This window comes from Rattus norvegicus, chromosome 1 (genome assembly GCF_021556685.1).
Source record: "Rattus norvegicus strain SHRSP/BbbUtx chromosome 1, alternate assembly SHRSP_T2T, whole genome shotgun sequence".
Classification (NCBI taxonomy): domain Eukaryota; kingdom Metazoa; phylum Chordata; class Mammalia; order Rodentia; family Muridae; genus Rattus; species Rattus norvegicus.
Window position 1 is genome coordinate 108,152,979 of NC_141534.1, and position 27,146 is coordinate 108,180,124.

Here is a 27,146-nt window from a genome sequence, read left to right on the forward strand (position 1 = left end):
AGTTGACTGAGCGCCGGTTCCTTCATGGACTGCCAAGAAAAGGGACTTGGTTAACATCTTGGAAAACCAAACAGCTACCAGCTGAAGGAAAAAAAAAAAAAAAACAACCTCCACCTATCAACTGTCCTTCCTTGACTCTGGTGTTTATATCCATCAGAGTCTGGCAGCAGAGTGAGGAGGATGCCTTCTGTCCACACTGCCATCAGGAAGGGCAGAATGGGGGTGGCTGAGGTGAGGAGGTGGGCAGGGAACCATTCCTTCCTGCACGTGGCGCCTGCTTCTAGAAGGATTTGACCCACCTGCTCTAGATGAAAGAACTCAGTTAGCGTCTACGAGCTGATCCTGTTCAGGATGTGGAAACGTCTACCTCCTATGAACAGGGCACTGGGCTCCAAGGCTCACGGTTGAATGGGAGGCTCAGGGTGTGGAGTTCTCCAGCACGTACTGAAAGAGACAGAAGGTAGCTCGCCTCCGGACAAGATGGTGTTGGCTCCTTGTGCCTGGAAACTATCTAGGTAGAATGGGTCACATGGGAATGCTTTCAGGCTCTCAGCCTACAGGACAGTAACCTTGAGCTTGCTCCAGTAAGCCATACTGGGGGTGACTGCTCTATTTCTGTGGGCTTGGCCATGCTAGCAAGAGAAGATCAGAGGACAAATGTTACTGCTGGCTTCTGGGTCTGGTAGGTGGGGTTGTGAAGAGCAAGGTGTAGTTCTTAGGACCAGTGCTAGGAGCAAGACTTCATGCCTGGGGCTGCAGGTCAGTCTGGGGCTGTAGGTCTGGGCTCAGGCCTGAGGAGTTTGGAGCAGACTTCCTCCAAACCATCTGAGGGGAACCCACTCCTACTCAGCTCACCCACCCTCCCACCCTCGTCTGGTTCAGGGCTCTGACTGGGTGGCCCTGGGCCAGGAATGAGGTGCATCTCCCCCTTTTAGCCTCCATTTTCCCCTGATGAGCAACAACAATGGTTGAAGGAGATCAGCAGTTTCTACACTTTCTCAAGGAGCCACTGACTACATACAGTCTCGTGCAGAGCGCATCACATAACGTAAAGGCAAAACCAACACTGCCTAACATAACCAGGAGATGGGCAAGCTTCTCACTGTCTACCTGGCCCCCTTCACCAGTCTGCAAGGAGATGTCTGAAGCACTGAAGGATGTAAGCTGTTGGTTTTGGGTCTTTTTCATTGTTTTGTTTTGTTTTGTTTTGTTTTTGAGACAGTGTCTTACTATGTGACCCTGACTGGCCTGGAACTTGCTATATAGACCAGGCTGGCCTTAAACTCACAGAGATCCACCTAGCTCTGTCACCATGTGCTGGTATTTAAGGAATATGCCACCATGCCAGGCTCTGGGGAGTGTAGTTTGGAGGCCTCTAGGCTTTATGCTGAAGGGAAGTCAGCTTTAATGTCCTAGGATTCTGTAACCACTGAAGCTACCAGAGCCTCAACACCCCAGCTCTGAGATGATATAGTCCGTCTGCTACAGTGACCCCAGAACCCTATCTGGCTGGAGGAAGACTTACGAATCTTCTGAGAGTTTCCTGGCTCCAGACAGCCTTCTCTGCACTTGGGGTCTCCTCTGCTTGTTCCTCCCAGAAGCCCTGCATTCTCTCCACTTACTCATTCCACTCTCCGTACCCAACCCAAAGCCTTTGCCTGGGTCCTGGTCTCAAAGACACAGATGTCCTTCCTTCTGAGGCTCCAGGCAGGGTGCCTCGGTACCTTACAGGCAAAGTAATGGGCCCTGGACAGAAAATAAAGCCCCAAGTCAGAGGGGAGGTGTGTGCTGCTCTAAATGTGACCTAGAATCCTCCACCTTCTGACCTAAACACAGCCATGGGGTGAACATCATGTAGGGCCAGAGCCTCCTTCTGATGTTGTCACTTTGCATGCCCTTTAGTGAGAAGCCCCTCATCCGCATCTGCTGAGTAGAAACGATGTCCTCTCTGAGCACTGGGCAAACAGATCCTTGTTCTCACCTGCAGGCCTGCCCAGCATCAAGGCTTCCTGACCCCCTCTCGAGCTGACAGGACGATTATTGACCCCATAATCTATCAGAAGGATTCTCCAGGGAATCTTCTGTTGGAATAAGCCACTTTATTGAATGGTCTCTTTCATGCCTCCCCACCCCCAACTTCTCGTCAGGTCAGAATGGCTTTGGGTTGAAGTCACCAATGGTCTCTCCTTCCTGTCTCTCTCTGTCCACGGCACCCTGAGATTCAGTGGTCTCTGTGGCATCTGGGAGTGGGCAGGTAACCGTGAGATCCTGGCATGGTGCAGGGTGTGCCGGCAGCTGACATAAGGCCAAGGAGTGGCCCGCCCCACAGCCCACGAGGAGGAGTCTTGATGGTGACGGCAGGGCCTGCACTGGAGTTGGAGTCCAGACATTGGACTCGGTGCCGTCCCCACACATGCCATGTTCATTCCAGCCCCAGGAGCAGCACTTGTCCCCTGCAGGAGAGAGGGCACAGACATCACTGTTAATGCCCGGTGCACACAGGAGAAAGCAGGGCTTGTGGCCATTAACAGGGTATGTTCATGGCCACCTCACCTGCCCCCCTCAAGTCACTGTGCCCCATGCTGCCACCCCCCGCCCAGTTGTTCATGCTCCATCTATAGATTTCCTCCTTGGCTTTTCACTCCTCACAGGCTACCAATCACTGAGCCCTGCTAACCCCACCACCAAGAACAACTCCAGTATCTCCCACGTCCCTCCAACTCTGCTGCCACTACTCTGGCCCAGGTCATCAGCTTCTCACCGCAGCCGTAACTGCTTCCCACACACCGTCACGGTTAAACGCCGATAATCCCAGCTTCTGGGGAGCTGAGTTCCAGACCGGCTTAGGCTATACAGAGAAACTTGATTCCAACTTCCCCGCTTAAGAAAACTACCCGAAAGTTTGAAATACCTTAGTATGCAGAAAAGCATGGAGAACAATGTATGGTCTCCTAACCTAAGCTCAGAACATTAGTTATCGTTTTCCCACAGGCATTTCAGTCCTTTCCTTAAAACAACCACAAAATATCTTGTGTAAGCCTGACCTCCCTCTATGCTCTCCGCCCTGCTGCAGGGACCACTGCTTTGAAGCCAGTATGTTTGCATGTACATGTATGTGTACATGTATGTATGTCCATAAACACCATGTATACTTATTTAGTTTGTCTTAAAAACATCATTGATACATACCTTTTACATGACCTGCTCTTTACACTTAGAAATTCATCTGAGCCAATATTTACAGACCAAGCTTATCAATACCCTCTCCTATGTAAAGGCACCTTCCACTCAACCACACAGTTGGGATGATCAGTCCTTAGTAGTCATTGTTGCCACCAAATATATATACCAATACGCAATATGAAATTATACACCACCACCAGTATGGCTGCTGTTAGGAAGAGTGCTGCCCTGAACATCTTGCAGAGGGGTTCCTCTGTGTCTTTCCCTGTAGACCGCTGACACTCCGCTGACCACACTCATTTAGCTTGAGATCCTGTTATGGGACCGAGCTCCCTTTATGAGTCTGCGGTTTCTTGGGTTCTATGGATCACACGTTTACATTCTCCGCCCCTCCATTTTTTCCCCTTTTCCTTATTGACGACTTAGTTCTACGCACTGCACGTGGCTTCTCCCAGAAGTTTGGGGTGTGGCACCTCACTTTGTTTATGGAGACTTTTGCTAAACAATTTCTTTACAGTGGCTGCCTAATTGCACATTTTGAGGGTTAAACGATTTACTTAACCCGCGGGTTATTCTCAATGCTCAGGTTGTCTCTAATTTTCCGTTGTCCTACAGCACGGCGTGTAGAGCTCTGTGAGTGAGTCTCTCCGCTGCTCCCTCTAATTACCTTCTCAAATTAGATTTGTAGGACAGGGATTCCCGGCCAGTGGGTACGGCGATCACGGAGATGCCCAAGGACTGTGTGAGGTCTGCCGGGATACTCTTAGAACGTGACGTCGGTTATCTGTGGGCATCTCTGCCCCTCTCCCACAACACCGTTGTTCATTAGCATCCTGGGTTTTAAAAAATCCTTTTCAATTTGAACACAAAATGGTGTCTCGCTGTTTTAATGTGTATTTTGACTACCAATGAAATTGGTAGATCTAAACGCTGTGCTTCCTGGATACTTTGTATCTTCGTATATGGTTTCTTCAATCCCCCACAGCTCAGTTAATATCATCCCAACGTCCGTTAATAGAAAAACATTTGAGGGCTCAAACCCAAAAGCTACATGACCTGGTGCTTGTCGTTTTCAGTTTGACTTAAAATTTTGTTCTTGATCTTTTAATGGACATGTATTTATGACCCTATTTACTGATTTGGGTTTTTTGGGGGTGGAGGTGGGGGGAAAGGTTCTCACGAAGTTTATGTTGGTCTCGAACTCACTATATAACCAAGAGTGATCTTGAACCTCCATCTTCCTGTGTCCGTCTCCCAAGGTGGAGTGCAGATGTGCCTGCCATTATATCGGGCTAATTCACCGGCCTTTTGTGTTCAATTCTTTCGGCAGCACGTAAACACCGAAAGCCCATCTTTATTAGGAAATATTACTGACTTTTCCATGATGCCAATGTTTAAATCTTACACCGGAAGTTTCAAGAGAGGGCTCTACCTCCTTGGGAGGGAGGTCAGGGGCTCGGGTGAGGGGAAGATGCGTATCTTCAGGTTGGCTGGAAAGACGCAGAAACACACGCGGAGAGCATGACACCCCTCCCCTTCCCTGTTTGGGCAGGAGCCTCACCAGGCTGATCAGGAGCAGGGAGGAGTGGGGAAGAGCCCAGCGACTTAGGGTCCAGTTTGGCACCTCGCACGGGCCAAGCGCCTGGCCCTGGTGAGAAGCACAGCGGACTGTCAGCAGGGGCAGGGGTGGGGAGCGGGGATGGGGATGGGAGGAAGACAGAGCTGACCTCGCCACAGGACACAGCACTATGGGCAGCTGGCATGCTCCGCTTCTCCTGCCAAAGGGAACTGCTCTGAGGAAGCCACACTTGGGGCTGAGTAGCTGAGGCCCGGAGCCAGGACGTTCATGCCTGCTGGGTAGAGAAGCCTGGCACGGGCCCAGACATCTCTTCCCCGATACTCTGAGGAGAAGTTACTCTAGTCGTGTGTGTGTGTGTGTGTTATTTGCTTATGTTGTTACGGCCCAGTGCGGCAGCCTCATTTCACGGATGGGGCTCATCTTCCGAGATAAGGCTGAGCATCTAGGATACGGAAAGGGCTGCAAACACTGTGCGAAATGCCACACGTCGTACGCTAGGCTTCCCTGAACTTATTCCTACAGAAGTACTTTAGGTCTGAGGGCCCCACCAATGTGCTGCCCCGCCTTTTCTCCTTCTCCGTGTGCGCCATATGGGCATGTGCATGTGCATATGGTCAGAGATCAAGGTTGGGCCTCTTCAATTTTTTTCCACCTTATTTTTTGAGACAGTCTTTCACTGAACTTGGAGCTTATTGACTGGCTAATGGGGTTGGACAGCAAGCCCAGGGGCGATCTTGTTATCTCCCAGTGTGGGGACACGAGTGTGTTCTACCACGCCTGTTGTCTTCCATGGCTTGTGCAGCAAATGCTTTGTCCACAGAGCCATCTCCCCAGGCCCTCCGCTTCTCTTTTCAATAATCCGTTGAAGGTTATTCGAGAATGACTTGTGGACTGGAGCGAGGGCTCCACAGTTAAGAGCACCTGATGCTTTTGCAGAGGACCTGGGTTTGGTTCCCAGCGCTCACTCACATGGTGGTTTGCAATCATGTGTGACTCCAGTTCCAGGGAATCTGATCTAGTATTGTCTTCTGATCTCTGTGGGCACCAGGCATACACATGGTACATACATGTATTCAAATACATACAAATAAAATAAATACATCTAAACTTTTATTTTCCAAAAAAGAATAAAGGAAGAAAAAGAATGGATGTCATCATATAGAAGAAGGCCACAAGTCAGAGCCAGTCCGAGTTTGCCAACTGCTGCTCACCTGATACACAGGATGCTATTTAATATGGGCCGTGCTAGGCTCCCCTTGGTTCCTAACACACCGGCGCTGTTATGATGGCACCTAGAGCCCCACATCAGAAGTCTTGAACCCCTCTATACAGTACATGTCTCGCTTGGTGCTGTGTTTGATCAAGCTCAAAACACAAATGCAGATACAACGCAGGGGGATGCCTCAGTTCCCTCTGAGGACCAACCCTGATATATCACTGCTGCCCAAAGGGCGGAGTCTTCCCCTAGGGTTCACATACTCCCTTACAGTAGCATTCTCTGTGGAGCTGAGGGAACCTGGGAACAGAACGGTTTTGGGGAGAAGATGGGGAACCGTTTGGGGCAGTCTACACGGAAGCACCAGATCTTGATGGCTCTTTAATCCCAGCACTTGGGAGGCAGAAGCAGGTGGGTCTCTGTGAGTTTGAGGCCAGCCTGGTATAGCTGAGTTCCAATACAGCCAAGGGCCTCGTAGAGAGACCTGGCTGCAAAAACAATCGACCAAACAAGCAAGCAAGCAAACAATGGAGGTTCTAGCCAGACACACATGAATGAAGACTTTCTGCAGAGAGAGCCCTGTGGAGAGCCTGAGGGAGTAGAAACCTGAGAATCCTATGAAAACGGTAGGAGGCATGACGCGGAGCCTGGCCTGTGCTAAGTTGCTGGCACAATTCACACAGGTCCTGAACCACTCTAAGTCACGGTTTCTGGCTTTGCTTTTTCATGCACAAAGTGAATGTCTTGAATTTATAATACCATATGGGTTAATACATAGTCATTTTCTTTGTGACTTTCATCACTGTCATAAAAACTGTATGTTTGAAAGGACATTTGCCATTGTGTGTAGCTGCAAGCCCTGGTCCAAGAAAGCAGTGTTCCTCCAGGTGAGTGGCCAGGCTGCTGACACGGACGCAGCCCAGCAACCCTCTCCTGGATCAGCGGTGTCACGGGAGAAGTGTTGTGCCCAGAAAGTGCGACATTTGAAAGGGAAATGCATAGACCCTGCTGCCAGGGTCCCTTGCAGGGATGTTGTCTAATTCCTGAGAGCTCATGGCCTTTCTGTTCCTACAAGCAACAGCTGCCAGAACCATTTTAATCTCTGCTAGAATGTGAAGTTCCAAGGGAGCAAAACTGGATTTTATTCAATAGCTTTATCACAAAACTAAAAAGAAAAAAAAAAAACTAAAAAGAACCCAAAAACCAAAAAACTTATACAATCGGAAAAAATGCTCAGTAAATATTTGTTTCTGGCATGAACAGTTCCGAAATGTTAACTGCCCCTAGAGTGGCTCAGTCTCCTGAGAGGAAGCCAGATTGAAGAGCTGGGCAGGCAGTGATAGCAATCCTCACCAAAGGAACTGTTGGGGGTGTGCTTGTGCGTGCATGCATGTGCATGCGTGTGTATGTGTGTATGTGTATACATGTGTGCCCATGCCCGTGCACATGCATGCGTGTTAGACTGCCATACATAGGAGAATGGAGGCATTCGATCAAGGATGAGACCAGCTCCATGTCTAGCTCTAGATGAGCTGTTCCAGCAGGCCTGGCCAGGACTCCTTCACTGTAGCTCTTAGAATGAATTGCTGTAGTCCCTCTCCCTCCTGAGATGAGGAGGAGCCCCTGGCCAGTAGCTATCATGAATCCTTACTCAGGAGTGGGAGCAGACACTTGGGGATCTGTTTTGCTGCTCTGTAGCTAGGCCCGGCCAGGCTTGGATTTGCTATTGCTGTCGTCTGGCGTGTACACCTAGGTCTTGGCTTTGTCATCAGTACACAGGCCCGTCATTTCTCACTTGTCTTTGTTGTTTTCAAACAGATACATACAGTACCCAGCAGAGTCCATCACATGATACCTGCTCAGCTGGCACCCCTCACAGCTGCTGGGATGGCCCTGTTTCATGCCCAGGATCCAGTTCCTAGCCTTCTTTGGTCTGGTCTATCTTGCTCCCAGCTATTAGAGAACTTGCGGGGAAATCTCCCAAGTGTACAATTACACCACAAAACCGCCCTGCCCTTTTCCTTCCCCCCGGATGGAGTAGGTAACATCTCACACTGCTCTAGCCAGGGTTCAGACTAGTGTTGTCTGAGGCCTGCTGACAGGCACAAGCGACTAAGCATCGCTATGGAAACCGTTTTGTTATTCTCTGCTGTGTCATTTGTTTGCTGGCCCAGTTGCTGTTGTGGTGCAGAGGGGGAGGGATGCAGATGAGGCATGCAGATTAGAGTCTAAGGGAACCTGTCTCCTTCAGGACTGCAGGACTTGGGCTGACTCTGGTCTCTCCAGCTCCAAGGAGCAAGCCACTATATCCCTGACAATGCCCTGACAACCTTCTCACTTGTTCACAGGAGGCTAGATACCCCGACCCCTCACAGCAGCTTCCCAGGGGGGAGGTTCTAGTGCATTCCAGAATTTGATAGGCACCGTGGTAGGAGAAACATTAGCTGAACTCTTCAGTGTCTCAGGGCACGAAGCTGGCACCCTGGTGCTGCCCTGCGTAGGGCAGTGGTGAGGGTCACTGAGTCTTGCTTGCCCCAGCTCCCCGAACTCTAATCAAGGGATCAGATGCTTTTCAGAAGCTTTTCTAGAAGGGGAGGCAGCATCCAGTTATCCATTCACACACGACGTGACGTTTATTGATTGCCCCTTCTTTCCGAAGGCAACCTTCTGAAGTGAGGAACTCCACTGTTCCTTGGTGCGTGAATGAGAACAGTTTCATTCCTTTGAAGACTTTCCCTAATGATGACCCAACAGTCAAACTGGAACCCATGGGGAAGTGGTTACCTGGAGGGGGCTGCCAATGTGAGGGGGTGTTACCCTTACTAGGATCAGTCATAGTATCTATGGGACATTCGCAGCACTGAGTACAGTCCCCACATACCTCTCTTGACGGTCCTACAGTCAGAGTCAAACCTGGAGGGCCTGAGGATCCATCAGCCCAATCCTTTGTTGACAAGACACAAACCCGTTTGCCAGACTATTTCTGAGAACTGGGGGTACTGATTAGCGTATTGACTTTTAAATCAAATTATCTTCTATTATCTAAATCTTCCTTAGTGCTCATATGTTGCTTTTGTAATTTATCTTTTTAAAAGTCTGTTTACTCTCTGAGGCATACATCTGAAAAACTCCCTTTCCCCCAGAAATTAGTTAGGAGAGTGTATATACAAGTGTATGTGTGTGTGCGTGTGTGTGCGTGTGTGTGCGTGTGTGTGCGTGTGTGCGTGTGTGCGTGTGTGTGTGTGTGTGGTGTGTGTGTGTTTGCATGGTGTGCAAAGGTCATAGAACAATATGTGCAGGTCACAGAACCACTTTATGAGCTGGTTCTTTCCTCCACTTTTCTGGAGGTTCTGGAATTGAACTTGGGTCCCTAGGCTTGAGGGCAAATGCCTTACCCACTGAACTACACAGCAGCATAGCGCTGTGACACCCAAAGGCTGGTGTCAGCGCCAAGGCTTGCTTGGTATATGGGCCTGGCTAAGTCATGGTCTCTCAGTGTCTCTGCTCCAGCATTTGAAGACAGAAAGAATCCCCTTCAGTGACCCCAAGTGCGTCGTCTCCAGCTCTGCTGGGCTCTGCCTCCTGAAAACCATGCTCTATTGCCACACCCAGGCTGTGCATCCCCCACCCAGTGGCACATGCAGCCATGCTGACTTGGAGATGGCTCCTGGAGAAATGCCCCTCACCCATCACTCAGACTGTCAGACCCTCCAGGCACCATCAGCCCCAACATGCACCTGAAGCAGGTGAGCACCTCCAAGAGAATGGCTGCCAGCTCATAAGTTATCGTGATCAAATACAAGGTGATCTGAGGCTAAGCTCATGTTCTTTATCCCACTGGGATCATTTGCAAGGAACTACCCATGCCAAAGCCTTCCTTCCTGGGGAGGACCAACAGGGGTGTGACCAGAAGATGAGAACAAGGCCCTCTCCAGACTCCCGACTGGATGGGTTCAGATGTGCGGGAAAGAGGCAGGCATTATCCACCGAATAGGCCATTCTTACCGCTGACAATTTCAGTGTCTACTCACTTCAAGAGAGCGAATGGAAATCCTTTGCAGTCATAAAGTTAGGTTTTAGGGACTGTGCATACCTGTTGTTCCCAAAGGGAGTAAAAAAGCCATGTTCCTTCAGGGAGGTCCATGGCTGACGTCCTAGGTCATGTATCATCTGACAATGGAACCAGATGGGCACACAGTTTACTGTGCATGCTGAGCTCCAGGACAGACTCTGCCTGACAAAGACCATGCGGTGTCGATGCTGTGAACCCACACAGGAGTGTGCAGCCGCCAATGTGCATGGCTCCTTCCCACCACAAGTGCATCCAGCTAGGCAAAGACATCCACTTGATATCAACCCTGTATAAGGGGCTATTTTAATGCCTCGTATGAGCAAAGAAGGAGAAAGGTGTGGAGATGAATGAGCCTCATTTTAATCACTAACATTTAATGATACTCCACATTAGGCTTCTGTTCGGACCCACTTCTGTCCTGCCATTTCACTACCCTAAGAACCTAGGGTAAGGATGTCCAGAATCCTCGTTTCCCCCCTGAAGAAGAAGATGGGGTCTAGTTGAGGCTTAGGCTCACCTCTAAGCCAGTGGTAAAGCCAGGAAATGACCAAGGAGTTCTTAACCTGTGTCTCACAGCTTCTGCATTCCTGCCTGGGCTTCAATGAGCATTTTTCTCTCTGTGTCCCCACAGAGGAAGAGTAGAGGTTCAAGGAATCTAGGGAGCACAGGAGTGATGACATACAACACTGAGTGGAGACAGAAGGGGAGGAACGCCCACTCAGAGGAAGGCGTGATGTGTGTCCAGCAGCTCAGGAGGGCAGGGCAAGACTATAACCTGGATGCCATTGAAGATAAGGTCAGCATTAGCCAGGCAGAACTTAAGTGGCAGGTTTCAGTGGGGCAGAACTGGCCATGCCTTCTCCACCAGTGTTGTGTCTTTGTCATCTAGACAAACTGTCAACGTCATGCACACACTCTACGACCAGCCTTTGTTTGTTCTGTGTCCTCTAGTTTACCTCCCTTCACCAGGTCTCTTCTGACCTTGCAGCTTTGCCCCCAGACTGGAGTAGACAGGCTGACTTGAAGAGCCACATCCTTTGAGACCCTGGCGCCCAGTGAATGGTGCCCTGTCTTCATAGCTTGCTCTCTCTGGAGTGGAGAAGGAGCAGTGGCCCTTTTCCACATGAATGGCTTACAGCAGCAGATGCCGTAAGGTTGCTTGGAGAGTCTGGAAATGCCATGTTGCCATGGTAACAGCGGACCAAGGTTGGGGATGCTTTATCCCTGATGGGCTGCCCTTGGCAGCACCATGCCATGCTACTGGTGAAATCTTCCACCATGAATAAGAACAGAACAAATCTACTCATGGACATGGAGATGCCAGACATCTGCCTGGAGGTTCAGCTCCAGCCCGCACTCTGGGGGCTACTCACCCAATCCCCCGGCTGATCAAGAGGGCCAGGCTCTGGCTGGCTCTGCTTTGGCTCGTGTGGCCTAATACAGTTTTTAGCTGGCTCAGCCAACAAAGCAGGCCTTCCCCCACTCCAGCCCCCAAATTACCACTTCTCTTATTCGATGCCGCCAACTGGGGATCTGCCGGTGTGGACCCTGGCAATTAGCACAGCACCCGCATTTGTTGGGAAATTAAGAGCCACTGATTAGCCTAATTCTACACCATTTATAGGCAGTGAGTGTCAGGCTGAGATCGGCTTTTCCAAATGGTGGCCCGGAGGGTGGCATGTTCATGGCATGAGTTTGAAATGGAAGCAGGGGCCTGGGGAGCCAGACTGCACAGCAGAAGAGGCAGACCCTTCACCTCCCGTCACCTTGTCTTGTGGCTGTCTTTGCTACTTTGTGGGTTCTTCTTTTTCCAATCCTTTAACCCCCCACCCCCAGACCTACCCCCTATCACTAGATAGGGGAGAAAGAAGGATAAGGGGACAGAGATAGAAAACTCTGAGCGTAACCTCTTTCTTCTTGTCCTTTCTTTACTTGTAGCTGGTCTTTGCTAATCCGTGTGTTCTTCTTTTTCCCTACCCTTTATTCGTCCCCTCCTGGGACGGGGATGGGGGATAGAGAGAGGTAGAGAGAGAGAGAGATCTGAATCTAATTTCTTTTCTTTTCCTTTGAACAGGACTACCGACAAACCACAATTAATACCCCCGCACCCCCAAAAGGACCAACAACCACTGACCTTGCCTCTCAGGGCTCTAGCACTTATATATCTGAAAGTTCCCCTGAATTCCAAGTGTCACACAGTTGCAGGACCTGTCTGCAGCTGGCAGAACCACACCTGTTAGAGCACGAGGCAAATCGCAGTAGCCGCTGCGGTCAGTCCAAAGCAGCTTCATGTCTCCATACCATGGGATTAAAATGGAAGATCAGAAGGTGTTTCTAGATTGAAGTCACACTCCCAGATCATCCTGATCTAGAAAGGGAGCCTATTTCCCTGACACCCTCCAGGCTGGCTTCTGCTCTGGAGCAGTTCTAGGACCAGTGTGCCCTGAACGAGAGGATTCTGAGTCTAGAGGCTCAGAGTGAGTGATGGGGACCCTGACTCTGCCCACACTCCCTTGACCTTCTACCACCTAAGGGCCAAGTTGTTGCTATCTAGCTGGAGCTTCTTGAGAATGGAACCCTCAGTGACAGTTGCCTTGAGACTCCTGACCCTAGTCTATACCTGGCTTACCCCTGAGTGGTCTCCCTGACTCATATCTAGTAATAGGTTCCCTGCCCTCTCTGGACAATCTGTCAGAGGAGGATCCCATGTTTTTGTACACAACACGCTGGGGTCATAACCACTTACAGCTGGCTGCGTGCTTTCTCACAGACACTGGGGAACTTTCAAATTCCCTCAAGGACTAGACTCTGAGGTGTGGACACAGAGTCATTTATAACTTCCCCGATTCAAACTCTAGCTTCAGAGACAAGCCAGACCTTTCAAGTAAGGAACAAAACATTAATTGTACCTTTTTTTGGGCCATCCATGATATCTGCCCTCGAGAAATGAACAGTCTAGAAGACCATCAGATACCTCCTAACAGATGAAGAAAAACTGGTATGGTGGGAACTTGGACATTCCAAACTGTGAGCGGAGACCCGGTTGGACTCTGGGAAGTTCCAAACAACAACAGTAGCTCCATTTGGCGGGAGAAACAGAAATGTGAAAAGTAGTAGACATTTGGCTGACAGGGGGAGGTCACTGCAAATGACTCAGGAGATCTAATCTTCAAAAGGCCTAATATAGATTCTGGACTGTATCTAATAGCTAATTGGAAGCTCCTAAGGCATTGGGTACAGATAGAGCATAATCAGGGCTGTGCTTCAGAGGCAAAATCAGCATCAGCATCTCATTGCTGCTGCCATGGTAACATCTAAAAAGCACCTACACGATCCTATATCTTGAACCCTTTGGGTTGAACGTGGTTGAAGGTTGACCTGGATATCAGCCAAGGTGAAGTTCAGGATGAAGATAGCCTGAGCTACATCAAGGACAGTGGGGTGCAGAAGAGGAAGAGAGAGAGAGAGAGAGAGAGAGAGAGAGAGAGAGAGAGAGAGAGGAGAGACAGAGAGACAGAGAGACAGAGAGACAGAATGAGAGAACAAGAACCCTTTGCAGAGGCAGAAACAAGAGGACTGGGCATTGATGCTGCTGTTGATTGGAGTTTGGGTAGCTGCTGTGATGGTTTGAATGAGCATGGCCCCCCATAGGCTCATATGTTTGAATACTTGGTCCCCAGGTGGTAAGCCAGTTTATGGAAGATTAGGACATGTGACCTTGTTGGAGGATATGTGTTGGAGGCTTTGAGGTGTCAAAAGATTCATGGCATTTCCAGTGTTCTTTATCTCTCTGCTCCCTGCTGCGGGTGAAGATGCAACCCTCGGCCATTCCTGCCGTCATGGACTCTGACCCTCGGACACTGCAAGCCAAATTAAATGCTTTCTTTTATCAGTTGCCTGGGCCATGGTGTTTTGTCACAGTAGTAGAAAAGCGACTAAGACAGCAGCCTTAGAGACTAAAGGATGGAGGTCACAGCTAGGTGTAAAGCCTCTGATTCCTAGACTCTTAGCTCTGGCTGATAAACCTAGACTCTTTCTCCCAACAAAGTCAAAACATTCCTGTGGTTCCTCTGGTTATCCCAAGTTCAGGGAAACATCTGCTGAGGCTTGACTGTGAGCCCACAAGTCAACAGCAGACATCTCAGGAGAATTTATCCCCCTGTAGGCTACCAGGGTCCTACCAACCTAGAATGTACTGCTTGGAGAGAGGAGAGGTCCAGAGAAGGGACCCCATGCCTTGATAGTGAAGGTTTATCAGGAGATGCAGTGGAATATGGTTCCCAGGTAAGGAAGAAGTACCAGTTCCTAGCCTTTTTTGCTCCCCTATCCTGCCTGGTATCTCTTCGGCGGGATGCCAGGGACCCAGGCCTTTATGGAATATAAGTGCTGCCTGTTCTGAGAACACATTACTCTCCATCCTTGCTCTACCCTTAGGCAATAAAGCCTCATGCTTGGTCCTACAGTTCGAATAGACTCATTCATTTCTCCCGTTCCATTCTAACTCTTCAGAAGGCCAACCAGGCTTAGCTCAAGTCCCACATCCTCTAGAAACTCCACTACAGTTGTTATGGATAAGTTTCAGGGCAGTAAAGGGACTCCAGGCTCACTCCAAGCTCCATGGAAGAGGTAACAGCTAGAACAATCCAGAGGCTGCCCACTCTTCCATCAAGTTCAAGCCTCTCCCTGACAAGCCTCCCAGGAACCCTACAGCCCTGCTTTATTTCACCTGTCCATGCTGCAGACTGTTGTCAGCGCGTGAGGACAATGGCTATTGTCTCTCTGCACTCTGCACAGTGGCTTAGACAGAGCTGTAGACTGCAGGTGGCCAAGAAAATAGAATCCTCAGCAGTCAAAGGCTCAGGAAGACAACAGGTCCTAAGAAAATGCAGGACACAGGTGAAGCGGAAAAAAATCCTTCCAACAGTTCTTCCCTGTTCTGGGATGCAAGCCAAGCCTAGCCACTGCGCTGGGGCAGGGCAGAGAAGGCGCATCTGAAGGATGCGGCTCCTGAAAGACATTTCTGCATCCAGGAGCAGTGCTCCGGTCCACAGCCTCCTGGGAGAGCAGTTTCCAGAGTCGGCGGCAGGAGTCAAGCAGAGGTCAGCCTCCAGTCTAGGGGTATATTGATGATGGAGGTGGCATGCTAAGAGCATTTTTTTTCCCTTAATGGAATTCTCAAACTTCTGGAACTAAAAGAATCATTCCAGATAGTAAAATCCAGCTCCTGAATGTTTCTGATGTGAAAACTGAATTGAGTTCTTAGTAGAAAGAGACACTGAGTTGACCAAGATCATAGCCATGGCCAAGCTTTGGGTCTCCTGATCACAACATGGGGGTCTTTGCAGGGCTGCTTCTCTCAGTAGGGTTCCATTAGGAAAGCATGCGGTAAGGTTAAATGGCCACCGATATTTTCTTAATTTTTTTAAAAGTCAAAATTCAATTATTGATATCCTGGGCGGGAATACAGGTTTAGAGGCGACTATTGGGTTAAACCACATGCTTAGAAACAGCAGATGCCAGGTGGGGCTGGAGTGGAGCTCAGTGGGTAGAGTGCTTGCCTAACATGCATGAGGCCTGGGCTAGATCCCCAGCACTGCATGAATAGTTGTGGTGCCTCACACTCATAGTCAGGATGTTCAGGATGTGGAGACACGGGGATCAAAAGTTCAAAGTCACCTTTGACTATATAGTGAGTTCAAGGCCAGCCTGGACTATATGAGACCCTGTCCAAGATAAAGAAATGAACGAATGAACAAATGAATGAATGAATGAATACATACATACATACATACATACATACATACATACATACATACAAAATACGTATGTACATAGGGTCTGTCATTGTTTTGCTGTGGCTTAATTTGTTCCACACATCAGAGGGAGAAAGACAAGACAAACAGACCTTCTAAGAGGTTTCTTGAACATCCTGGTCAAGCACCTCCTGTGCCTTGGCCTTACAAGAAGATTCTAAACAATTATAAAGGGTGAAAGAGGAACAAAGCATCCCTCCAACTCTGAGGACAGAGAAGCTGAGGAGAGCAGGTAAGGGGATGCTATAGCAGGCCAGGCCAGCTGGGCACAACACAATGCCTGGCATACAGTGGACCCTTGGTGTAAGGAACTGAGTCAATGCATGAGTGCATGCAGGGACAGCCCACGGGGACAAGAGCCATAGCACCAGTGCCTGCAGAGTCAGGGCCTGCATACAAGTGTCAACTTGGCCCCCCTACATCTGCACAGAGGCAGAAGGCGGCTGATGGGTCCGGAAACACTGACAGAGAAGGACAGAGCTTCTAGCCCCAACCTACTTCTCCATGGCAACAAGCTGACAGAATGCTGCACGGGAGACTGAGAAACAGGTTTTGAAATCATGATGCAAAGCAAGACAACAGTCTTCTGCTTCCCAGTCCCTAGGAGGGGCAGGCACAGACCTTAAACCTGTATGTCCTGAAGGCCTGTCCACCCCGTGTGCAGTCCGGGTGCCCCGTCCCTGCTCGATGTGAACTCTTCTCAGGCTGCACGTTCCCTTTCTTTGTAGTTGATGCTGCATTGAGCCAATAGGCATGCTAGGGACTACAGCAGGGCTGTATGTGGCTGGGCCCTCCAGTATCCAGGCTGTCCCGAGCTGTCCACACACAGCGTAGCGCCTGCAGTACTGGTGTCTGTGGCACAGGGATCAGGGAGCAGACACCACATATCTCTGTCTCCTAATGTCTAAGTCCTGCCTCAGGCACTGGGGCTCCCCTGTATTTGCCTTTGTCTATCAGGAATGACTTAATTGCACCGTCTCCAGTAAATGCAAAGCCTTCTGTTGACATTTCAAATACAAAACTTACCAGTCTAGTTTTTATTATTCTTCTGCTTGCTTACTCTGCCCCCAGTAGAGAACCTGGGGTAGGATAATACCTCAATAAATGCCTTCTGAATTAGGTCAACAGTACGGGAAAGCATTGACGTTTGAGGGCTAGAGACCAGCATCCTCCAATGCAAACAGGTTCACTCAGCCCACCCTGCCTACCAGAGCCCCAGGGATCTGAGGTGGCACCACTTCTGCTGGATGCCTTCACGGCCTTCCCTGTGGTTTCTCTGCGGCAGCTCAATAGACGGTATCAATCACAAGGGTGCGCCAAGCAGGCTGGGTCGAGCAGGCTGGACCAGAGACCCCAAGCTCAAGTCCAGGCCTTACCATCTGTGAGTTCAGACAAAGCATTTCATCTCTTTGAACCTTAATGCCCTTTTCTGGAAAATGGGAAAAGCCATTTCTACGTGTCTACTCTCCCCACCCAGGAAGTTGATATGAGGAGCAGAAATAGTGAGGGACAGGAAGGGCTATCCTGTTTCTAGATTTTATAAGTCGTGAGGCTCACAAAGTGACACCTGCCCAGGAACGTGAGGGAGGTGGGGACAGAGGGTCACAATTTCATGCTGCCTCAAGAGATCCCAGCAAGGCGTTCTTCAGTTTCAGCAAAAGCAACCTCACATCCCGTTAAAATAAGAAGCCTTTTGGTGGCTGGAGAGATGGCTCAGCAGCCAAGAGCATTCACTGGCTGCCCTGGAGGAGGACCTGGGTTTGGTTCCCATCACCCAGCTTCCTGAGGCAGGAAGCTGATTCCTACTCACCCAAAGGACTCTACCGGTCCCTCGGTCCCTGCTCACTGGAAGGTGCCAGGAAGGCCACCCTGGCAGCTGGCACAAGTTCACTATGACACTCAGGGCTCCTGTCCTCTAGCCTAAAGGAACCACAGCAAAGCTGCAAATGTTTGAGAAGAGGCAACGACTTGGATGGGGCGTGGGGTGGGTGTGGGGGAGGAGACATGGGACAGCTCAGAGCACAGGCAGCACGGGAGAAGCACAGTAGTTAGCTAGAGCTGGCTATGGAGTGGAAAGTCAGCAGAGGCAGTCCCTAGAGAGACAGGAGGGACTCAGGTCCTATGCTCAGGTGTTAACGGCTTCTGAGTTCAATGCCCAAGGTGGCAGTAAGTGCTGTTTCTTTAGTCTTCACAGAGGAGGGGGTGGTGAGGAGGCGAGGGGAAATGTCCTCATCGAGAGTCCTCACCCTTCCGTGGTGCGATGCTTACTTCTATGTCAGCGTGGCTGGCTAGTACAGACCACTGTTTGGCCAGATGCTATGGTGGACGCTGCAATAAGGGCATCTTTTAGATGTAGTTAATTAACATTTAAGACGTTTGACTTTAAGTAGAGTGGATCGCCCTTCCTCGTGTGGTGGACCGCACTCTGTTGGTCGAAGCTTGTAGATCAAAGACAAGCTTCTACAGACGAGGGAATTCTTTCTCTGGACTACTGCATCGAGGCACTGCCAAGTCTGCAGCCTTCCCAATCCTGACTGGGAGGCTTGCTCTGCAGCTTCTGGATTTGCCGTCCTCTCCTGAATTCCTCTGGGATCATCAGTGTCTCTCTTTCCAGTCCCCTGTGCTCCCTCACAGACAGAGACAGAGACGGAGATAGTCGGAAATTCTGATGGGCCCTTGATAATTACACATGCACACTTGGATGGTTTCACCTAGGCTTTCCTCATTGGCTGGTCCACGTGACCTGAGGAGCAGGTAGGGACATGGAGCTTGGTGAGTTTGACTCCAAGGCTCGTCTCACCCCTGGGCCATGACAAAGCAAGACTTTCTCTCGAGAAAGCTGGGACAGGACTCCTGCCCAAGAGGTTCTCCTACAGATCCTTTAGAGTTTTCCCCTTTCCGGATGCAGTAAACAACAAGGGGCCTGGAGAGTTCCTCATTCAGGCAGGAGGCAACTCGTGCTCACAAAGCAGTTAGTGGGTCCCCCATTCCTCCCTGGGATCTGACCCAGACAGGGTCCTGGTCTTCCTAAGTTCTTCAAGGTTTTATCATGTTTAGAGTGGGCCATTTACTATCCAAGGATGCTGGTTCTCGAGGAGTCAATGCTTGGGCAGAAAACGAGCATCCTTCCTCTTGAAAGCAAGCCTGGCTGCAGGATGCTCCAGAAATCCATTGGGGGGGGGGGTGCTTGCCGGGAGGCAGAGAGGGTGTGCAGGCTGCTGAAATGATGAGCCAGCGGGGCAGTGCTGGGGACAGCTGAGCAAGGGAAGCTCTGCTTCCTTCAGTTCCCTCTGTATCTTGGTTCCTGGAGACCAGGCAGAGCACTGTCCTCTGGGGAAGGCTCCTTACAGCTCTCTTTCTTTATCCCTCCCACTACCACAGAGCCCAACCCTGCAGAGTGGAGCCGGCACTGGAGACATTGTCAGGAAGTTCACCAAACGCTGGGGGCAGCGGAAAGGAACAACCACAGCAATGCAAACACCCTCCAGCAAGCAGGCTACTGGGAGAAGTTTCAACTCCTCAGGCAGGGCTCCTCCCTAAGGCCTGTGTCTCCAGGCGTGAAGGGCAAAGGCTTCGCAAAACTCTAACCTGTTTTCTACAACCTGTGGAGAGTTAGATACATTTCTTAATTTCTAAGAGTTTCAATTTGAATATCTATTAAACAAGAAATTGAGCAGAGAGCTCGTTCCTCTGAAGGAACAGAACAACAACACACCTGAAGTGCATCAGAGAAGGAAACATTTACCAAGCGCTGTGCTGTGCCAGGTGCTGTGTACTCGCATCTGTTACATTTCACAAAAGCTTCACGATGTAGACAAATACATTCTATCTATTTTAGAGCCAGAGAAACCAAGAGACTAAGAAACTAAGGGGTGAAAGGAGGCTTTGGATAAGCCCAAGCTGGGTAGAGCTGGGGTTAGCCAAGGCGGAGCAGCTCACAGCTCTGGCTCCGCAGTGAGTGCCGAGCCTTGCCTCCAGTCTCCAGACACTGAGGCTGTAATCCTTCTGAAGGGATGACCTAATCCCATGACTCCTCCAGTCAAAACTCGTCCTCTGAGGTCAGGAGTAGGGCAGTGCTTTGCGTAGGCGAGCAGAAGGCCTTAACTCTATGCACGGGTTTTTTTTTTTTTGTGTGTGTGTGTGTGTGTATGTGTGTGTGCGCGCGCACGCACGTGTGTGTGCGTATGTGCGTGCATGTGTGTGTCTCTGTGTGTATGTGTGCGTGCGTGTGTGTGTCTGTGTGTGTGTGTGCGTGTGTGTGCGAATACACACACGCATACACACACACCTATGTATGCACAGGTATGTGCATGCATATAGGGGTGTGTGTGTGTGTGTGTGTGTGTGTATGTGTGCATATGTGTGCACACAGGTGTGGAAGTGGAAGTCAGAGGACAGCTTGTTGGAGTTGGTTCTTTCTTTCTACCCTGACGATCTCCCGGATGACTCTCAGGCTTGGGGGAAGGTGCCTTCACCTGCTGAGCCATCTAATTGTCCCTTGCCACCCGAGAAGTCAACAACTCTCTCTGAGATTGGAGCCCTTATATCTCCACCTCTCCCCAGATTTCTCCAAGTAGAGCATCCAGCCTTCCATAGAATCCCAGCAGCTCTGGACCAGTGCCATTCTCCTGTGATCTGCTCTGCCCGGTTATACCTGGCTCCCGGGCTACCCAGTCAGCACATCTGTGTGTGAAGACTCCTTTCTCATGTCTGAACCTCTCCATTTCACACTAAGCCAACACCACACTCAACGACAGAAAATCACCACGAGTTGAGCAAAGCTACTATATGTGCGGTGCTCTGGTCCACCCAGCAAGACCAGTCTGTACCGGAAAGCCTTGCTGTGGAGATGCATACAGGAACCAGAGAGTCTTGGTGCACTCAGTTTGGAAAGCACATCTCTAGCCTAGCACGGAAATCTCTTGATTAAGTGGAAGTCACATTTACTGATTTATTTTGGAACTGTGGCCAGCTCTCTCTCTCTCTCTCTCTCTCTCTCTCTCTCTCTCTCTCTCTCTCTCCCTCCCTCCCTCCCTCCCTCCCTCCCTCCCTCCCTCCTTCCCTCCCTCTCCCCTTTCTCTCTTTTGTAAGGACACACAGTCAGTGAGAGGTAAAGTAAGATTTGTCTCTTGGGATGTTCTACTCTGTCTCAAAGGCAAGGACCACAACAGGCTCACATCTGAGGTCTAGGACCTCACTTGTAGCAATGCTCAGGGAACATGGGGTTCTTTGATTCATATACTCGGGCCCTCAAGCTTGTCTCTACCCAACTACTGACAACCCCTCCACTGCAAACACAGAGCCCTCACACACTGAAGGACATTGGGTAAAGCCACCAGATCATCAGTGCCACAGCACCTAGAGCCTCTCAGATGAGACTGGATTAGAGTCTTCACAGATATGATTATAATAAGGGCTTGGGGGTTGGGGCAAGAAGGCTGTTCTGGTTTATCTCGGTTGGCCCTAAACGGTACCACAGATGGCTCTTACTTTTGATGCTAGAGTTGAAATTGGCGCCTGGGCATGCAGATACACTCTGCACTGAACTAAAGCCTAAGCCATCCATGTACTTTTAAGGGGAAGGCAAAGGGGAATTTGACAGAGAGGAGGTGAGGTAATGTGACAGTTGGGACAGACACTGGAGTGATGTAACCACAGATGAAGAATATCAATAGCCAGTACAAGCCAGAAAAGGCAAAGACTTCATTTTCCCAAAAAGCCTCTGAGGAGGGTTTGCAGATGCAATGAAGTTAAGGATTTGGTGATGACCCCCAGATGGACTATTGAATGGGCCCATGGCAAGCGCCTATAAGAGACAGACAATGACAAGGAAAGAAAGCCATGGGAAAACAGAGGCAGGGGCTTGACTGTTGCAGCCACGAGCTTCAGAAACCGGAAGCCACTGGGAAAGGGACAAAGCAGAGAGTGGTCTAAGCCTCGAGCCTGCAGAGGACGCACGGCACAGCTATCTGTCCCTTTGATTTGGGATGCTGGGCCTCCAGAAGTGAGCGCCCTAGAGTGTGAGGACAGGACTTTGGTCAAGCTTCATGGAAGAGTGCTGTCCACCATACCCCAGGCCCCAGGGTAGATCTCAAGAAGAATGAAAGGAAAGGAAAGGAGGAAGGGAAGGAGGGAGGGAGGGAGGAGGGAGGGAGGGAGGAGGGAGGGAGGGAGGAGGGAGGGAGAGAAGGAGGGAGAAAGGAGGGGGATGCATAGAGGAGGAGGACACGGGATGAAGATGGAGAAATTTTGGTATAAACCACTTAAAACATGGTATATTATTAGAGCATCCTGTAGAGCTAATTTATACCACTTAGCTCTTAACCTTGGCACATACCATTCCTTACTGCCTGCCTTACATCATAGCCAAGAACCATTCATGCCAGGATGTAAGCTTTATCTCCACTGCGGGCCTAATGATTGGTATGGGGCTGGGTCCACAGAAGGTGTCTAGTGCATGCCTTTGAAATAATGAACGAGATGTCCCAATGCTGGGCTTGCTTGAGTGCGCAGGCTCTGTTTTCTCTGCTAAGAATGCCCCCAACTGCATTCCCTTGGAAACACCCACTCTTCATCAAACCTAAGCCCTGGCCTCTCTCCTCCATGCCTTTCCTCACAACATGGACCCCTTGCTTCCCCTCTTCCTCACCCTGTCCAGCATGCTTGGGCCCAGCATGCCTTTTTCACTGTCCTCCAATCACATCTATGTGACAGGGCAAGAGAGAGAGAGAGAGAGAGAGAGAGAGAGAGAGAGAGAGAGAGAGAGAGAGAGAGGTGTTTTACTTCTGTGTCTCCAGTACCCAAATCACAGGAAACACTACATGTTCCATAGCAGAAGGGGTAATCCCCACACCCACAAATTCTATCAGGCTGGGCCCAAAGACAAGCCTACGTGTTCCAATGAATCCAGAAGCCTGTCCCAGACCCAAACTCCTTACAGAGGCCTTGCAGAGGACCCTATGGTAGCAGGACCTCGAGGATGGCATTGCTTAATTAAATAGAGACTGAAGTCACTAGCGTCTGGCTCAGGCTGGGCCTCTGGGACCCAGACAGGCAACATTTCATCATTAGGAGGGAAGGAGATGACAAACTCTTTCCTGAGAAAACCCAGCAGGCAGTGGGAATTACTGGATGTGGATAAATAAGACCATTCTTTCCAAATACATATCCCAGGCAGCGGCAAACGCATTCTCCACATCGCTGGCAGCTCTAAATTTAGAACTGGCAGTTTGACTCATATACTGATTCCTAAAGAGAAAAAACTAAATTCAACGGGGGAGAATGGAGTGAAATATGCAAATAAAAATGCAATCTTGCTCTGGGAGAGCAATCCGTCAGGAGGGCGAGGGAAGCTTCATTGTGCAGATTCAAGGTCCAAAGGAACTCCACATGGGTAGAGACAGGGACCTGCTGAGCCGTGAGACCTTTGCAGCCTGGAGACACGGGAGAAGAGCATGCATCCGAGCTGCTAGAAGGCTCAATGTGGAAGGTATCACGAGATACCCGGGGACCAAAGTGCCTGTACCTACCATGCAGGGATGCTGGAGTTTGCCCTCTACCCTGAAATGAGGTATGATGTAGCATTCGCCGGACAGTGGAGGAACACGGCCCACATCACACCTCCAGTGAATAGGGCAGTCAGGATTTATCTTAATTAACTTCTATTTTGTACTCACAGAAAGGTAGGAAAGCTAGTGCCGACTTCCCCAAAGCCCAACGCCGCTCCCCAGTTTTCCCACGGTTCTCACCGGTTACTATGATACAGTTGTCACAGCTAAGAGACAAGCCGTGCCACATCAGTATCAACTGAACGCCTGATTCCTTGAGTACCTCCTCCTATCCCACCTTACATTAAACTGTCATGTACCCTTAAGCTGCTCTGGGCCATTAATGTTTGTTTGTTTGTTTTTTTTTTCTTTTTTCTGGGGCTGGGGACCGAACCCAGTACCTTGTGCTTCCTAGGTAAGCGCTCTACCACTGAGCCAAATTCCCAACCCCCCATTAATGTTTGTCCAGCGTGCCTCGTTTCTGATGGTCTTCACAGTTTTGGCCACTTGAAGTGTTCCACCTTTAAGCTGGGTTTATGGTTTAGAAGGAAATCTACAGAGGTAAAAGGCTGTCTTCATCACTGGCACACCCGAGGCAGGCACATACGAAGACACATTTTACCATAAGGTGCTCATCCCGATCACCTGGCCAAGACAGAACTTCTCTGTGAATTTCACCTCCACCCCAACCGAGCCCAGCTCAGGCTCAACTCTTTGAAAGAAGGGAAACATTCCAGGAACTTCCAGGAGGAAGATTCTGACTGGACCTGGAGGAATGGGTAGGACCTACGGTATCAAGGAACCTCCCAGGGCAAGGAAGTGCAGGTAAAGGAGAGCAGGTTCTAAGAATGGAGCATGGTCAAGGTACTAGAAACAGCTATAAGATAACTAAGCCCCAGCAAGCAGAGGGGATGGGTCACTCCCCAGCCAGAGAGCACTATCCTCCCAATGCCTCTCTCTGGGCACACAGGTACCATTCCCTTGCTGAGATGAATGGGTTCTCTGTGGGATGCTGACCTCCAGCTTCCTGGTTCCTTAGCTGTACTTGGACTTGCAGGAGCATAGGCTGCTACAGATCCGGTCTCCCTTCCTTTGCCAGCAACAGACTCTACGTTTTACTCAGGGCAGCCACATGCCCAATTAAAAGGTTAATTTCCAGTCTTCATTACTGTGCTGGCTAGCTTTATGTCAACTTGACACAAACTAGCATTATCTGAGAAAATGGATGTACAATTGATAAAACACCTCCATAAAATTGGCCTGTAGGCAAGTCTGCAGGGTACCGTCTTGATTAAGAATTGATGTGAGAGGTGATGCCATCCCTGCATATGTGGTGTCGGGGTGCATAAGAAAACAGGCTGAATGAACCAGGGGAGCAGGTCAGTAAACAGCCCTCCTCTGTGGCTTCTGCTCCAGTGCCTGCCTCCAGGTTCCTGGCATGGCTCCTCTCCGTTTTGGGGTAATAGGCTGTAAGGTGAAATAAGCCCTTGTCCTCTAAGTTGCTTTTGGTTATAGCGTTTTATCATAGTAGTAGAAACCATAACTGAGGAAATTATAGTTATGTGTGGCTCTAAACCAGGCTTTACTGGTTTAGAAAAACGGACATTGCTGGTGGCCACTCAGGCAAGGGCCTCTTTTGTCTTTTCTTCCTTCCTCCTGCTTCCCGCCATCTTGGACTGTAAGAATGCCATGTAGATGATAAAGATAACAAAAGAGAAGTTGGAACTAAATTAGGGTACATGGGGGGATACAGTCCATGTGCCAGACACTGAGTTCAATTGGGAGCAGAGGGAGGAGAGAAGAGAAGAACAGAAGAAACAGAGAAGACGGAGTTGAGAGAGAGCCACTGCACTAACCTGCCACAGAGCCCCAGGCCTCTCCCGTGGGATGATTTGTCTGCAGTTGCCACAACAGACTCACAGACTAGGTGGCTGAAACCACAGGAATCATTTTTTTTTTACAGTTCTCGAATCTGGAGGCTAAAGACCAAGATGCCATCTGAGTGGGTTTCTGGGGAGGCTTGCAGATGGCTGCTTCTTGCTGTGCCCCCTCATGACATTTTCTGTGCACATACACAGAGGGGGGAGGTTCTTTGGTGTCTCTTCCTCTTCTCACAAGGACAAAAGTCCTCTCTGATTAAGGCCCAGCACTTCTGATGTCATTTAACCTTCATTACCTCATTCTAGACCTCATTGCCCAATAGTCACATTGGTCGCTGGACCTCTTACCTGCTAATTGGGAGGAACACTGAAAGAGGAAATGGGTTACTTTCTTGTTTAAGCCATGATATATTTTTGGTATCCATTATCAGCATGTACATATGATTCCTTAAAGACAGACCTTCCAAAATCCAAGGGACATCATTTAATACTTCTATTTTGATGGCCTTCTGACCAGGAAGCCCAAGCTCAAACATCAAGACATCATCTTTTAGGTCATTTTAAATTCCGGTCTATTTAGCACCATCCAATCTTCTGAAAAACATTCACTGCCTATTTATTACACTCAACGCCAGGCTCCATGATGAGGCCACGCAATAGATGAACACAGACTTAGATGTCTAGATACTTAGAGTCTGCCCTGATTTACCTACATGAATCGTATCTCATTCTGAGGGCACCTTGTCATGGGGTAAACAAAACAGGATCAGAAATTGAGCAGGGTGGGAATGCGAGCGTGGGAGTTTATCTCTCCGTGGTGAGCTCTTTGACTGACCCTGGGTTCCCACCACCATGAGGAAGAGACTGAGAGTGGCCTAGTTCTTCATTTCTGAAGAGAATCCAAATCATGATCAGAAGTCCAATGTAAGCATATCTGTCTGTCTATCTATCCATCCACCCATCCATCCATCCATCCATCCATCCATCCATCCATCCATCTATCTATCTATCTATCTATCTATCTATCTATCTATCTATCTATCTATCTATCTATCTATCTATCTATCATCTATCTGTTTAAACACACTCTACCCAGCACTTGATGTCTGAAGTGTTTTAGGAAGCACCATTTCCTGAGGGAATCCTGACCAGTGATTGACATAGTTCATCAGCTTCCATAAACTAGATAGCCCACGATTCCTGGCTCCTGTTCCGGAACACCCCATTGAACATAGAGCGACTATTTCAAATTGGCATAGAGAACAGGAGTGAGCAAAGCCAGAAAGCTCTCAGGTTTGGATGCCAGGTGGAAGGAACAGTGAAAAGACAGGACCCCAGAGGAACCAAGGCTTTAGGATGCATCCTGGAGATGCTGCCTGCATGAGCAGCTGGTGGGGTCTTGGGAAAGTTGATTTCAACCCCAGACTGACAGTGCTCCTTACTAGCCCTTTAGTGCTGGGTTTATGGCTTCAGTTTTCTCAATAAAATGAAGACAGCATCTACACAAAGCCTTACTAAGGAACAATCCTCACATCAATGATCCGTAGACAAGGTCCTCTGAGCCAGCCACCTCGCTGCACCTCTGTCCCAAGTTTATCATTTCATTTTCACCATAAAGTACATGCTTTGGAAGAATGCAGAAACCACTGGTTTCTTCCCAACACAATGACAAGACATGTCTCTTCATGGTTTTGGAAGGGAAATACCAGTCTGTAGAAGGTTCTCTGCCAGAGCCTGCCCATACAAATCAGCCGTACTGATACCATTCTGCAGCCATCCACAGTTCTTCTCCCAATGGGAGTCGAAGAAACTCAAAGAAAATCCTTCTAAACCCTTTTATAGTGAGAGAAGGGTGA

The 27,146-nt window shown here is 49.5% G+C and overlaps 1 protein-coding gene across 4 annotated transcripts in view; it reads right to left on the reverse strand.

The window, feature by feature from the left end:
- Positions 1–2,079: 2,079 nt before the first annotated feature.
- Sergef (secretion regulating guanine nucleotide exchange factor) overlaps positions 2,080–27,146 on the reverse strand; it is a 202,831-nt gene continuing 177,764 nt past the window's right edge. For 3 of the 4 annotated variants that reach the window (XM_087576314.1, XM_087576329.1, XM_087576319.1), the window contains one exon: positions 2,080–2,453. In XM_087576314.1, the coding sequence (XP_087432440.1) occupies positions 2,149–2,453 (305 nt within the window). In that variant the 3' untranslated portion in view covers positions 2,080–2,148. The remainder of the gene's footprint in view (positions 2,454–27,146) is intronic. The other variant, NM_001400924.1, reaches the window with a different exon arrangement.